This window comes from Anastrepha obliqua, chromosome 5 (assembly GCF_027943255.1).
Source record: "Anastrepha obliqua isolate idAnaObli1 chromosome 5, idAnaObli1_1.0, whole genome shotgun sequence".
NCBI classification, from domain to species: domain Eukaryota; kingdom Metazoa; phylum Arthropoda; class Insecta; order Diptera; family Tephritidae; genus Anastrepha; species Anastrepha obliqua.
Window position 1 is genome coordinate 74,586,828 of NC_072896.1, and position 15,881 is coordinate 74,602,708.

The window sequence follows — 15,881 nt, forward strand, 5'->3', positions numbered from 1 at the left end:
AGACACCTAATTCCAAAACCTAAGAAATAAAATAAACACCAAAAGAAATTTACATATAAACCAACGCTGCCAAAAAAAAACAAATTTATTTAATATTAAATTTGTATACGAATTATTCGTGAAAGAATTCATCTTAGGCGTGTCCAATAAGCAATATGTCTGGTCAGCAGCCACCGCCCTTTGGTGGGCCGCGTGGTTGGAATCCACGTGCGCATAATCCCGCCTCTCCATCGCCATCGTCGTTCATGTACCGTCCACCATCGCCATGGACACCGGTTGCGCCCAGTCCGCCTCCGATTATTTCTGGTCCACGCCGTCCCTCTATGCAATCGCCGGCGCCCATGAGCCCTACTCCGTTCGGGCATGCCATGTCGCCGGCGCCTGGCCAAGGTATGCGCGGTACACGTGGCACGAATAGCATACCATATCCTCGTCCACAATGGCCGCAACAAGCAACATCGATGGGTGGCAATTTATCGCCTGCGCCTTATCAACCCCCCACTTTCCAGCCGACTTTCTATCCTAATCAGCAAGCAGCGGTACAGTCACCGCAATTACCGCCGAAAGTGGCGCAATCGCCTACGGGGCCTAAGCCGTTCCGTCCCATGGTACATGTGCCCGTGCAGCATCAGAATTCGTATGGTGTTGGACCTACAAGTTCTTTCCAATTGTCACCGACACCATCGCCGATTGTTTGTCAAACACCAAATTCGGACTTCATGTACAGTAATCGTCAGACACCGATGTCGCAACTATACGAAACACCACAGCAGCAACAACAACAACAACAAAAGCCGCATTATCCGAGACAACAATCGACACCGAATCAATACGACTATGTCGGTGTGCCACTGGAGCCTCCGCATCCTAAATCATATGTAATTTATGATGACGAGGAGGAATTCGGCCCATCGACAGCGGAGATTATAGCGAATCAGTCGCAAGATTATGTCGATGAAAAGTTGGCCGAATATCAGCTGACCATTCTGCAGTTGCAAGGTAAGTCTTGTTAATAGTAATTAAGTAGCCCAAGAGGTAACTAAGCAAAACACTATTTTACACTTTGAATTTTTTTTCTATCTTTGCAATTATAATCCAATAATCCAGTAAAATAAGCCTGGAGGTGTACGAGCGCACTCACCTCTCGGTGCCCACGTATCTGTTTACATTAGTATAATATAATATAAGGGTAAAGCAGGAATTGACGTTTTGAGACTCAACATTAGCACAATTAACAATGTCAGCTAGAAATCTAATGGAAAATTTCTCTTGCCAAAATGTGCTACTATGGACTAAGTAGGCAACAGAAGAGTGAATCCTTTTTCGACGAACAAATGCCATTTAAATCTTTTATCACGCTCGTTCTATTACATGGCGTGGAAGCTTCCACGATGAGGTGGCTCTTGGAGCATTCGGTGGGAAGATTCTGGGAAAGATTTATGTACTTTTACTCATTGGTGATGGGAATATTGCCGACATAACCTGGTGTATAAACATCGTTGCACGCGTGGATAGTACAATAACTCTGGCCCTCAAATTATTCCATGCGGTACCTCCGTTGGAAAAATCAATGGGAAAAATACCAGCTTCACTTAGAGTTGGTAATTGACGCTGATTTCTCTTGAAACGAGTGGAGCGCTATAGTCATCCCGCTCAAATCCACCACATGGACATTTTCAAGTCTGGTTTATACCAATTTTCAAGTCAAAACTCAGCCAGTCGCGCTGCAGGATTTTCTTTTGTGGAACTATCCTATAAATCTACTGAGAATTCTTCTCTTGACCATTTCGCCGTTATTCAAGCAGAATGAGGGTAGATGTAGCACTACAGACTCACTCCAAAATATAATTTGTTGGCAAAATTTATTGCCCTGTAGCCTGAAAACGTGCTTTGATCCGCCACAAAATGCATATCCTATTAGGAACTGAAAAGGCCAAAAATAAAAATTTTTTCATTTGAAAGTCTCGTTTTCAAAAATTTTCTCTTACTCACTAGAATCCAACCCTAGAATGTCTAAATCTATAAACAAAGAGTGACAGCTGAGAAATTATGGATATCAGATTGAATCTGTACAGAGTCACAGTGCTTTGAAAGGGTAGAATAAATCGTCAAATCATCGACATACTCGTACAAAAAAATGTATTTCATAAAAATGTGAAATAGCGAAGGGTCAAAAATATTGCTTTGGGGAGCCCCGGACGATGCAACGACTTTGCAAGAGGGGCACTCGTTAGTGAACGTGTGTTCAACTAGTACCCTCGCCTTGGTTTGGCTTATTTTGCAGGTTACTTTTGTTCTGGACGTAGGAAAAGAATAACACATTTTCGCGCCTTGTTAGACGTACGTGTGCCTCTCTTATTCACTTTTCCCTTTTTTAATTTGGTTTTAAATTTCTTGATTACTGTAGCCATTTCTCTGTTGGTAGCAGTACCTCGGTGTAGGGAATTTAGAAGCTGTAGCCAGCATCAGACCATTAATGCGCTTCCAGCGAATTTGAAGGAGTCAGGTGCTTTACTGGCGTAGCCGGGGATGTGACGGCGACTTGCTTACGACACAGGTCGGGAAAAACTAAAATTGTGTTGGTGATATACGAAAAAACCAAACAGGCTTCTCTCATGTTACTTCATTACTATCTGAACAACGATTGATTGGAGGAGTGTTAAAATACGCGTGAAATGAGGGAGCACATTACTGCTGCTGAGTCCCCTATAACGTGACAGCCGAAGTTAAGCTGTTATATTGCTTACCATCTAGGTCATTTGCTGATCTATTCAAACCGTTATGCCGGTTACCTCGCCAATAGCGAGGGGTTATCGACTCGGTTATCTTTTTGTTAGCTTGGCCGGCTGCGTCAATTATCCTTGAGGTTATCTTGTGTTACTCTGTCTATTTCAACCAATTACCTTGTTTTTTTATAAATTCTTCGTAAATAAAAGTCAAAACTAAATTTTATCTGACTACGTTTGTTGGGAGCTTATAGTCTAAGATCCGGCCATAGAATGACCTTCACCCATCACGTTACGGGATGAAGCATATTTTTTTATAACATTTAATATGTCACAAAATATATTTCGCAAAGGTTGCCTAGAAATTCCTGTGCAAAGTATAATTAATTAATAATTAAAAAATTAATTTTTTTTAAACTTTGCACCTATTCCGTTACGCATTAAAATGTATACTAGTCGTAAGTATGTAACTTGTGTAACATGCTGCCACCGGGTTGCCTTATTTTTTCTTGTGCAGGTATAAGGTTGCCAGGTGTAAACAGGTAAGTCGCAGTAGTAATTTGCACCCATCGAGTTACGCAATGAAATTTATGTCAAATTAAAGTTAATTTTATTTCAAATTTTGTGGTATAGGGTTGACTGCGGAAAACTTGTGCAAAGATCCGGTTGCCGATTTTTAAAAATCTTAATTTTTGTGTGACTGTGTATGCGATAAATTCGCGTGTTTCGAATTAGAACGAGTGCACATGCTCTTTTTACGTGAATTTGAGAAAGATAGCGACAAGCTATAGTATATGCATTATTTCAGAGCAACTGACAATGTTTTATTCAATTAACTGATAAATAATTAAATGAAATTAACTGCGCGATAAATGAGTAAATAAATAAGTAAATAAATAAAAAGATGATTTGTATACATATATTTATATATGTATTATTGTATAAAATTAATATACGTATCTATATCATAATTTTTATAAACAAATAAATAATATTAAGTATACTTATCTTCAAAATTTTCATGTTGTATTAGGAGACTAATGTCTACTGAAATTAATAATAATCTTATATCAGGAGACGGAATTAAATTAAACAATCTAGAAAATGGCAATTTTTCCAAAAAATAAAATTCAATGACACTATGAAACATGATTTTTAGGTTTTGTATTAAAATTTAATTTATTAAAAGTACAAAATTATTTGAATTTAAAAACTTTACATTGCATATAAATTATTCAAAATCCGATTCATCGGAAGAAAAGTGTTGATCTTCAAATTCACATGATTTGTCATCATTTTCTTCCTCTGTCATTTCCATAATATCTTGTACTGTTAAAGGTGTTTGGTCTCCAATGAAACCTGTTGGTTTTAGATATTCGTCAACATACCAGCCGCATGTTTCGGGCTGCATTTTTAGGCATTGAGGGTCCGTTGCATGAAGCCACATGGAATTAACAAATATCGTTCGCAAAATTTTTTGTTGCAGTGATAACCAGCAAGGGGGTAGAGTATTTGAGTCGAAACTTTTTAATTTTTTTAAAAACTTTTCGTTATCTTCTTTTGAAGAATAGCTTCTCAAAAAAATTCGATGTCTCGTTTCATCCACTCTATTGCAGTTTTTTATGCCATACATGCTAGCCGTAAATTCTTGAACAGTGTCCATTTTTTCATTAATGAAAATATCAGCTTCATCTGTTAATGACGCAAAAATCATTTGGTACTTCTCGTTTTTTGAAAATAATTTAAATGGTTTTACTTTTCCTCTATTATAAAATGCTGCCGTGTAATCCCATCCTGTAAACGCATGAAAAGCCGGAAGACTTTGACATAATTTTGATCCCAACTTCTCTGCTAATGCGGTGCAATTAATGCATTCTAGGTGTTGATGTTTATTTTTTGTCATTGCATTAGCTAGCCAAATTTCCGATTGTTGAATTTTGTGTATATTTCCCAGCAAAATAATCAAAACATCAGTATCAGAGGCCTTTATCAAAATTTTCGAGCCTGGTGCCACTTTATAAGCATGGTATATCATCCTCGTATCCGCTTCTTCGTGATGACATACATAATCGACTTCTTCAGTTTTTTTAATGGAGTTTTGCTGAACTTCATAAGAGTAGCACTGATGGTCAACTGTTACCACATTATTGTTTACCCAATACTCAGCTAATTCAAATAATTTTGTACTTTTAATAAATTAAATTTTAATACAAAACCTAAAAACATGTTTCATAGTGTCATTGAATTTTATTTTTTGGAAAAATTGCCATTTTCTGATTGTTTAATTTAATTCCGTCTCCTGATATAAGATTATTATTAATTTCATTAGACATTAGTCTCCTAATACAACATGAAAATTTTGAAGATAAGTATACTTAATATTATTTATTTGTTTATAAAAATTATGATATAGATACGTATATTAATTTTATACAATAATACATATATAAATATATGTATACAAATCATCTTTTTATTTATTTACTTATTTATTTACTCATTTATCGCGCAGTTAATTTCATTTAATTATTTATCAGTTAATTGAATAAAACATTGTCAGTTGCTCTGAAATAATGCATATACTATAGCTTGTCGCTATCTTTCTCAAATTCACGTAAAAAGAGCATGTGCACTCGTTCTAATTCGAAACACGCGAATTTATCGCATACACAGTCACACAAAAATTAAGATTTTTAAAAATCGGCAACCGGATCTTTGCACAAGTTTTCCGCAGTCAACCCTATACCACAAAATTTGAAATAAAATTAACTTTAATTTGACATAAATTTCATTGCGTAACTCGATGGGTGCAAATTACTACTGCGACTTACCTGTATACACCTGGCAACCTTATACCTGCACAAGAAAAAATAAGGCAACCCGGTGGCAGCATGTTACACAAGTTACATACTTACGACTAGTATACATTTTAATGCGTAACGGAATAGGTGCAAAGTTTAAAAAAAATTAATTTTTTAATTATTAATTAATTATACTTTGCACAGGAATTTCTAGGCAACCTTTGCGAAATATATTTTGTGACATATTAAATGTTATAAAAAAAAATGCTTCATCCCGTAACGTGATGGGTGAAGGTCATTCTATGGCCGGATCTTCTACTATTAGGAGATTTCCGTATCTACTTTTCCTATGTAGATTTTTTTTAAATTTATTTACTTATTTTTGTTTTTTAAAATCTTAAATAATAATAGAATTGTTGAATAAACAAAAAGATAACGCAGCGCTAGCAACAAAGGCTTTCAGCTGAACGTGGTAAAGGATTTCTTGATTATATACGTAGAGGAAGATTGGAGTCCTTCAGAAATTTATAGATTTTGGAAATGCACTTTTTATTTGCACTACATACAATTTTTTTAAATACAATTTTTCATTTGTTTATTAAGTTATCAATGCTTTTTAGTAAATTGTTGCGATTAAAATTTATTCAGTGAAATATCACCAATTTTTACATGTAAGTTTTGAAGTACGAAAATACCAGAACGTGAAAGAATTAATATTATATTTCCTATCTGCATATTATGCTATGCAAGCACGGGGAAAACGGCTTCAAATTTTCTTCAGATATTATATTTTTCTCTGTTTTAGTGTTAGTATTTGGTGTATGTGTGTGTGATGCTCTACAAAAACATGATACAGCAAAACCATTTAAATACGAATTCCTGGATTATATCTCTTCTAGAAAAATACTTAATTTTTTTTGTATCCTAAATTAATAAAGTTAGAAGGGCGAGTTTCGAGTGTGCGCATATATTTTCAAAAATGATTATCGGAAATGTTTAAAGGATATGCAAGAATAAGGTTTTACAAGGGCATTTTCAACACCAAATTTAATTACCTTTATTTTCAATTTTAAATTTACATTTAGTTTTTTCCAGTTCCATAGAGTTTTCTCTCTTTTTTAATACCCATTCTATTATTTTTATTTTTTATTTTGTTTATTTTTTTAAATAATTTCGATAATTAATCATATCCTTGAAATTTCAAAGTCCTTAACGTCGCGAATATGTTGATTTTGTCGTGTGTTTACAAATTTTTCGGTTTTTGTTGAACGGTGTTATGGACAAACAGTCTCCAAAAAAACACTAAAATCCAAAAATTTTGATTTCATTCAATTATTTTTCAAATACATCTGTGCAACGGGTTAGTGAATGTGCAGGTAAAGCAATTTGAAGCCGATTTAACCGCAGTGATGGTAAATGTAGGGAAAATTCCCTACATGTAGGGATTTTTGTCGAAAAATGTGGGTGTAGGGAAAAGAAGGGCAGATTTTGTTAAATTCTGTAAATGTAAGGAATTTTCAAAAGGACAGAAAAAAATTTAAAATAGCCGGAAAAATTAGAAAAGTTCATTCAAAATAAAATTCCGCAGTCAGGTTTCATGCCAGACTTTTTTTATGGCAGAATACTTTTAAAAGCGTAAATAGTTGTTAGTTTTCTGGTGCTTTTCACTTTGAAGTAAGTTTGCAATTAATTTAGTTTTAGCTTTTTTTATATTTAAAATGCATATATATTTATATATGAGTTCCCCCTCTTCGACTGACTCTTCGGAGGAACACCAGAAAAAACAATGCAAGTATCGGAAACAAAAGTTCAATAACAAGTGGCTTGACGATGACAATTTTAGTGGCTGGTTGGAAGCTGTGGCTAACGATCCACTCAAATGCAAATGCGCTGCGTGCGACAAAGTTTTGAACTGCGGCAAGTCTAATTTTCAGAAGCACGCCAAATCAGAAATGCACCAAAAAAATATGAAGGCAATAAAAAGACACCTAAAATAAACAGATTTTTTTAAGAAAAAATCGAGTACCCCATGTGGTTTCAGAAATTCGCATTAAGACTTAGCGTGTTCTTCGTTGAGCATAGTGTCGCGCTGCAAGTGTGGACCATTTAATCCCACTCTTAAAAGAAACCGTGCCGGATTCTGAAAAAATAATAACTCTGCGTTGCTTTAACCAGAACTGAATGTAATGAAAAAGTCTAATTTTTAGTCTTTTTGCTGAATTTTTCTTTACATTTGTGTTTATAATATAATAAATATATGTACTTATATTATATTATATATATACTTGAAATAAAGTTTGTTTTTATTATAAAGTGTCAAAATAGCTCCAAGTCCAAAACTTAAGCAAATAATTCAATTTTGACGTTGCAAGTGCCTCATTATAATGTAAACACAGGAGAAAAACTGTAGGGAATTGTATAGGGAAATTTTTTTGTAAGCGTAGGGAAAAGTAGGGAATTTTTTTGGGCTGTATAGGGATTTTTCAAAAAATCATTTACCATCACTGATTTAACCGCGTCTAAGTGATTTATGTTTTCCTCTCGAAAATATGTATCTATTACTACTTTCCTTAATTTTTAGCTTTTTCGAATATGATGGACTATTTTGAGAATTATTTTTCATTTGAAATAATTATACAGAATATTTAAAAACAAAGTGATTTTCCTGGTATTCTCCTGAGTCGGTCAATTGAAATAAACTCAATCTTCTTCAATATTCTTCTTGGCTCACTGCAATTTTTACCAATTGATTCAGTTCAAATGATTCATTACAAGTTGTATTATTGCCTACTTAGATATTTAAAATTAGCAATATTTAAATTTAAACGACGCCATTTTTCGCGCACAATTAATGCGTTACATTGCACATTCTCGGAGAATGTTCAAATAAAAGTAAAAAGATCGATGCAAGCACATACTTGCGGCTATGTAGAGTTTGATTGTGTGTCTAGCTGTTTATTTTCGACAAATTTTACTTAACAGAGAATTTAACCAATTGAAAAAGCGTTGCATTGCAGGAAAATGTTCGCACTTGACCCAGACGAGAGAAGAACCCTCTCACCACCTCATACATGTATTGTACCAATCTACCTTATGGTTGGTGTGGTTGTTGTTATTACATATACTTATACATACGCAAGTATGTTGAAGTGTCTGCGCAATGGTGATGAGGTTTTGTAAGAATGTATCGAAAGTTTTGGGCGTTCTGCCAAATTTGTTAAAAGCGCCATTTGCGATGACATTTGTAAGTCATTACAATTATGTTTAGCCACTTAAATATGTGTAAAAAAAACACAAATGTACTGGTATTCATACAGACTAAATAAGTGTGTATAGTAAATATAAGTATAAGTACACTAGTGGCACTTACTCAAATTGCTATTTTTTAATAAAAATTTGTACAAAAAAATTTAATTCATGCCTCGAAAACCTCTTCTGACCTTCCAGCATCATTCTACAAATGCGTTGTAATTTTTGTTTTTAGCATTTGTATTTTATTTTTTGAAATACCACATGGATAAAAAAAACCGAGAATAAATTCTGAAAATTCAAAATGCAAGTTTATTCTTCAAAAGTTATATTATCACCTTCAACGTACTGCCCATCAAATGCAACGCACTTATGCCAGCGTTTGATCCAGTTCTCGAAACATTTCTGGAACTCTATTTTCGGTAAAGCCTTCAGAGCCCTCTTTGAACTTTCCATTACTTCTTTTGCCTTTAAAACCCGTTCTCTGTAGTAGTTTTCTGACTCGATCAAACAGAAAAAAAACGCAGAGAGCCATATCAGGCCATATAGTTTTTCTCCAAACATTCACGGATAATGGCGACGGTGTGTTATTACAGTGTTGTTTTTTATTTTTGGCAAATTGCTTCACATAAACGTCTCATACCAGCCAAATAGCAGTCCCTGTTCTAGTCTGACTGTCTGACCTTCTGGCAAATAATTGTGGTGAACAATTCGTTGTAATCCATAAAAACCGTGAGCATCGCTTTCTTTGGTGACTGAAAACAATTTTTTTTTGTTGGTCTTGGTTCATTCGGAGCTTTCCATTTAATCGTCTGATGTCTGGATTGCGTGTCGGACTCTTAAACTCACGTCTCATCTACATATTGGGAACTACTCTGCAGTAACATGGCGCAAACCCCAATCATTAACTACAATGCTCTGAACGGATGCATAAACAATGATTAAGTCCTCTGTTTATTTTGCGATTATTGTTCAACTTTTCATTCACTTTATTGATGTTTTCATTCGTTTTCGTGGTCGATGGCCTGCCACTACGAGCGTCATCCTCTTTGAATTCACGATCGCTTCTCAAGCGTTTTGCTACTCCTAAACGGTTGTTTCATTACCAAACAGTTTCCGGTTTCTAAGGTTTTCGAACCAATGAAACCATTTTTACAAAACCTCGTTGTTGCAAATTCAAATCCATTTTTAAAACTGTAAAAAATAGTACTCGAATAGGTTAAGAACAAATTATGCCTGTTATGCTTCTATTGCTCATTCTCTTCATGAACTCAATGAGATCTCGAATTATCTAAACTATGCTTTTCTGTTCAATTCAACTGTGTATAACAATTTAACTTAACCTTTAAATTAATAAATTAAGTTAACTTAACACAACTCAACTTAACTTAACGATACTTTTGTAGTAAGTAGTCAGTAAAAAGAATTGTTTATTACTTTCAGAATTAGTAAATAAATTAGTTAATAAATAAAAATAATAATTAGTTATTACATTTTATTATTTAGTTATTACATTAATCATTTATTATTACATAGAAATTGAATCCATAAACTATAGGTATCGAAAAAAAATTCTTAAAAACATTATTTTTTTCACCGAATTAAACTTACCACCCAGCGGAAATCAGTCCCAAGATAGACAAACAGGTCCTGTATCAAGCGCTTCGAAGAGACCTGTTCAAATGGTTGTGAAGCTATTGAAGAGATAGAGCATTCAGACTTTGCAATATATAGGGTTATTCAATAGGTGCGCTTCAACTTTTTTCCGATAGGGAGGGCGAACGACGCAATATTTTTTATTTTTCGCTTGTCATTTGTAAACTTCATTAGTATACATTTCATCATGGAATGCCACACACTTGAGCAACGATTTCAAATCGTGCAAATTTTTTATGAAAATAATCGTTCTGTTTCTGCTATTTTAAGAGCATTACGGCCATTTTACAGTCCATTTAACAAGCCGTCCCGTTTTGGGGTTATGTGAAGTCATTGGTCTACAGTAACAAGCCGGCGACGATTTGTGAGCTCAGAGCCAATATTGAACGCGAAATTGCTGGAATTTCGGCCGATTTATGCAAAAGAGTGGTCGAAAATTGGGTTCAACGATTGGACTTCGTAAAACGTGCACGGTGGTCATGCAAAAGAAATCGAATTTCATACTTAAATGTATATGTTCAAACTCGATAATAAAAAAAAAATTAGTTAAAAAAGTCAAACCGTTTGTGTTTTATTCAAAAAAGTTCAAAAGTTGAAGCGCTCTTACTGAAAAACCCTATACCTATAGGCAACTTCCTTGCGTGCTGATGAGAACGCCTTTAAAATTGACAAAGCGATGGAGTGTGCCGATTCGTTTTGCTCGGACTTCTTCCGAGATTCGGCGTATTGTCAATATCTGGTCGATGGTAGACTTACCAAGTCTGAAGCCACGCTGAAAAAGCCCAATCAATGGTTCAGTTCATTATTGTTGGATTTGATCTTTGATAAAAAACTCTCTTGATGTAACTAATTAGAGTTAGTGAACTTATTTTGGTTCTAAAATGATAAAATGCACCCAATATCACGCTCACAGCGCGAATCTTAAGAGTACTCTATTTGATCAATTTTAATATAGTTTTGTTTGACGATGATACTGTAAATTTTTAATCATTTCGGTAGTGTAGAAAAAAAGTGAATGTTATTACACTAACAACACTTTATATTTGAAGCGAATTTTTTATGAAAACAAAAATGGTTTGGACTTCCATGTTGTTGTTGTTTTCATAAAAAAATCGCATAAAACAATATTAATAAAAGAGTCAAAGTTGTATTATAATGTGTGATTTTTAAGAGCTTGACAACTTAAAATGACGGTTCGGGTTGAACCTTGGCCTCCCTCAATAGCTTCGACCAAGAATATCCATTCTTTGCAGATATTCTCCAGTTTTTCAGTCCAAAGATCTTGTCAATCCTAGCTTTCCTTGGACGACGCCTTTTCTAAGGCACATGCAGCTTACTATTGTAGATTTTTTTCGCAGATTCGTTTGGGTTCATCCTCAGAACATGCCCAGCCCGTATAAGACGCTGAAGCTTGATGTAGTCGCCTATTCGGAAGTAGTTTCGCTCAGCTACGCATTCATCATTGTAACGCAGGCGATAGTGGACGTGATCTATCTGTGATCTGTGGAAAATTATAATACAAAACAGAAATATTGTTGGAATGATTTTTTTTCTTTATAATCTGGAAGATAATTTAATGGCATTTATTTTTTGAATATGACATCCGGTATATGTGCGTCTCGATCAGTACAGTTTTTGACTACTTTTTTCAATAAATCTGAATAACAAATCTAAATGAGCTCAATCAACAAACATGCGACACAAAAAATGGTCATTTGGCTTCAATTCTTGCACGAGCTGCATTTTATACGCATGTAAAGCAAGATACTTACTTCCACGTAGTGGAAAAACAATGGTCAATAAGTTGAGAACGACGACGAATCGACATTTCCGCGTCTCTGTGAACTTGGCGAACAGATGTTTTTTTTCCAAGTAAATTTCCACAATTAAGAAGCGTTGATCTCTGCTATTTTTTAATATAAATGATCGGATGTTTATTTCATTATAAAGAGGAAGATATGCCGTTAATAGTGGAAAATAACATCAGGCAAACGACCACCACGACCACGCTTACAGGACAATATCCTTTTCATGGAATTTTTCCATAACCGAATTGCAAAGTGGTTGCCCTATGTCCTCGATAGCCTCACGAATTCCATCTTTGAGGTCTTGAATCGACCCTGGGCTAGGGCTGTTAGTGTACATCTCCTCTTTCACGTGGCCCCAAAGAAAAAAGTCACAAGGTGTTAAATCACAAGATCTCGGTGGTCAATTGTGATCACATCTTCGAGAGATAACACGGCCCGGAAACTTTTCCCGTTAGAGATCAATAGTTTCGGTGCTTGTGTTGAAAATAAACGTTGTCCAGATGAATACCATTCAATTCCGGCCATAAAAACTCGTTAATCATCTCAAGATAGCGCAATCCTATTCAAAATAACCCCTGTTATTGGAAAACCCTTTATGAAGACTTGCTAAACTTTACTGAAATGCCACTCTCAGCTGTTAAACCATAGTTATCGATATCGATAGTTCTCATGCAGCTAAAAAACACCGGCAATTTTTTTTTTGTTTTTAATAAAATATTATTTGTGATGCTCCTCATGAATCGACAGCTACATTTCAATACTCGGAATGTGCAAAAAAAATTTTTCCAAATGCGATTATGTTTTTTTATTTTTTCTAATAGGCTTTTAAAGAAATAAGCTCATGACTAAATTTATTGCTGATTTTTTTCAACTGATTTTAAATAATTTGATATGTTCCATTCATACCATTAATGCCATTCATACCAAAAACTTGCGGGTTTTTTCTTTGCCTATAATATAATATGATACTATTATAATTATTTTCCTATTTATTAATTTGCATATCTGAATTTTTTTTTAATAGATTTCGGATTGCTTTTAATGTGCTAATATTATTAATTACCTATTTCGGCCGATATTAAGTCATCTGCATAATTAAAATTCCCGAAATCACTTTAGTTGTAAAAATAAATATTTCAAAAATATTCTGAACCACATACATACATACATAGCACGCTAAATAAATTCATATGTACATATGCAAATTTGAATACTTTTAATTTCAAAATAATGATCTCATTCTGTTAATCACCGGCCATGAACACTGGCCACGTCTATGTCCGAGCACCGCCCCGTGCCTTTACTATCTGTCATCCATGGTCAAATGCGATCATCATCGCCATAGAATAAATATTTTCACGAAAATGCAAAATACATATGTACATTGTATATATGTATGTTGTTACACTAGTCCACACACACATACATATATGAAGGTGTCTGTACATAAATGCTTATCCATTGTTGACTAGGAATCAATCGAACAATATGCGATGAGCATGTGCCATCAATTAACTGTCAAAGTGGAAAGCCTTTTGGGATGAACTTAGTGAAAAGTTGCAATTGTTCGCAAACTATTTATTCACTCCCAATTGTTTACTCTATTTTTTATTTTTGTGTTTATTTTTCACATAATTTATTCTATTTTTAAGTGCAACACTACATAAGTGCGGACCGTAATTTCGTTTTCAATGAATTTCCAATACTTATGCGCCAATGGGTGGGAGTTAAATTTATTGTTTTCGTTTAAATACAGATTTTAAAAGTGATAGCATAGTTATAAAGATATGTAGATATACCGATGTGAACATTAGGATAGCCCAAAAAAGAGTTCCTTGATATAAAAAAACTAGGGAGTTATTTTTTATTGAGTAACAATTTTTTAATACATATATCTTTAATAATAACACATTCTCTTGTTATTAAAAATTTCTTAAGCCAAAAATAAAAAAAACGAAAAAAATATTTTTGTTCTTTAATCATTAATTTTAAGGGATTTTCGGGGTCCCTATAAAAATAGTGCAAATAATTTGTTTTTATTAATTGAGCATAACACGTCGTTTTTTGGCTATTTATGAAGGAAAATTAAAAGATAAGAATTGTAAACATCTCATACCAAATGTTTGCAATCGTCAATTTCAAAACGTTGGCGGCACGGGTAAAATATTAAAAAAAAAATAAATAAATACGAAATATAAGTCCCACTTTTTAGGCCAGGGTAAAGGGTAAGGAAGAAAATTTCCCTACAAATTTTAATTTTTTTTATTGAGTTTCCTCTGTGCAGCTCACTTTGTAGATGTATTTGTGGCTGCACAAATGCTTGATGACCAAAGGAAAAAAACTGAAAAATATTTTTGTGTTTTAATCATGCATTTTTTTTTAGTTTTTAGAGATTTTTCGTGATCCCTATAACAAATTTTTTAACTAAATTTTTTTAATAAAGGATAGCACATCAGTTTTTAGTTATTTATGAATAGAAATTACAAGCGGAGATCAAATAATATCGATAATTTTCTAAACGTTGGCGGCACGTGTAAATATTAAAAAAATAAATTAGTTAAAAATAGAAGCCTCCCTTTTTTTTAGCCATGGAATAAATTTGAGCCATGAAGAAAAAACATGCTATTTTTTGTTTGAGCCACCCTAGTACACTTTATATGCTTATGTAAAGGGTGATCCGAGGAAGATAATTAGCCTAAACATTTTTAGCTTTTTTATTAGGTTTCTTTCATACAGCTCTGTTTCTGCACAAATATATTTGCATATATACATGTAATCGGCGTTTACACTCTTTATTGGGTATTTTGCCGAGCTCCTACTTCTATTTGTGGTGTGCGTCTTGACATTTGCAGATTTGCCATTGCTTGCCGAGGCAAACTTCATAATTCATTTAGCGAATCTAACTCGCTTTTTGTGTCTCCGTTGGCAATTTTCTGTGTTAGAAGATTGCTGGAGCACTTATCGAAAATTCGAACCACTTTCATCAACAATTTCAGCAACAACTGTTTCAATGACTTTTAAAATTTGTTATAATCCATTTCTCCGAGGTGGCGCTGGTAACGAGATATTTAAGAAAATCAAGTTGACCGATTTGGCTCATATTTAGAACATAGATAAATATAGGTAGTAGGAACAAGCATCCTTTGCTGAACTGCTGCTTCAATGTTCTCCTAAAAGTAGAGTGAGCTGTAGCTTTTTGCCGTCTCCGAAAATCACTGGTTTTTAGGAGGAACTTGTTTTCATAACAGAAATGCACTTGGATGTTTGTTATTTCTTGCAGAGCGGCTACGGCTATTAGACAAAATGTTCCTATTATTTGGTACTTCAAGGTGTTTAAGTTTTTGTACTAGCAGTCAGTAGATAGGTCTTGAGGTTCACGTTTTGGATAGCAGTGTTGATCCACTTATTAATGGATAAATAAAAAAAGTGGGCTAACATGTTGACGATGGACCCGAATGAAATTGCAAAATAGATCTAAAATAGTAAGCTGTATATGCCTTATAAAAAGGGTCGCCCAAGGAAAACCTTGAGTGATACAGTCAATGACAACGTCAAGATTTTTTGAATGAAAAATTGGATGACGTCTACAAATGATCGAGATTCTTGGTGGAAGTTTTTGAGAAGTAAAAAATATCTAAATC

At 34.1% G+C, this 15,881-nt stretch overlaps 1 protein-coding gene across 2 annotated transcripts in view; it reads left to right on the top strand.

Annotated features, from left to right (window-relative positions):
* Positions 1–140: 140 nt before the first annotated feature.
* The window catches only part of LOC129247419 (muscle-specific protein 300 kDa), a 290,571-nt gene continuing 274,830 nt past the window's right edge, over positions 141–15,881 (top strand). For both annotated transcript variants that reach the window (XM_054886543.1, XM_054886545.1), the window contains exon 1: positions 141–999. In XM_054886543.1, coding sequence (XP_054742518.1) covers positions 156–999 — 844 coding nt within the window. In that variant the 5' untranslated portion in view covers positions 141–155. The remainder of the gene's footprint in view (positions 1,000–15,881) is intronic.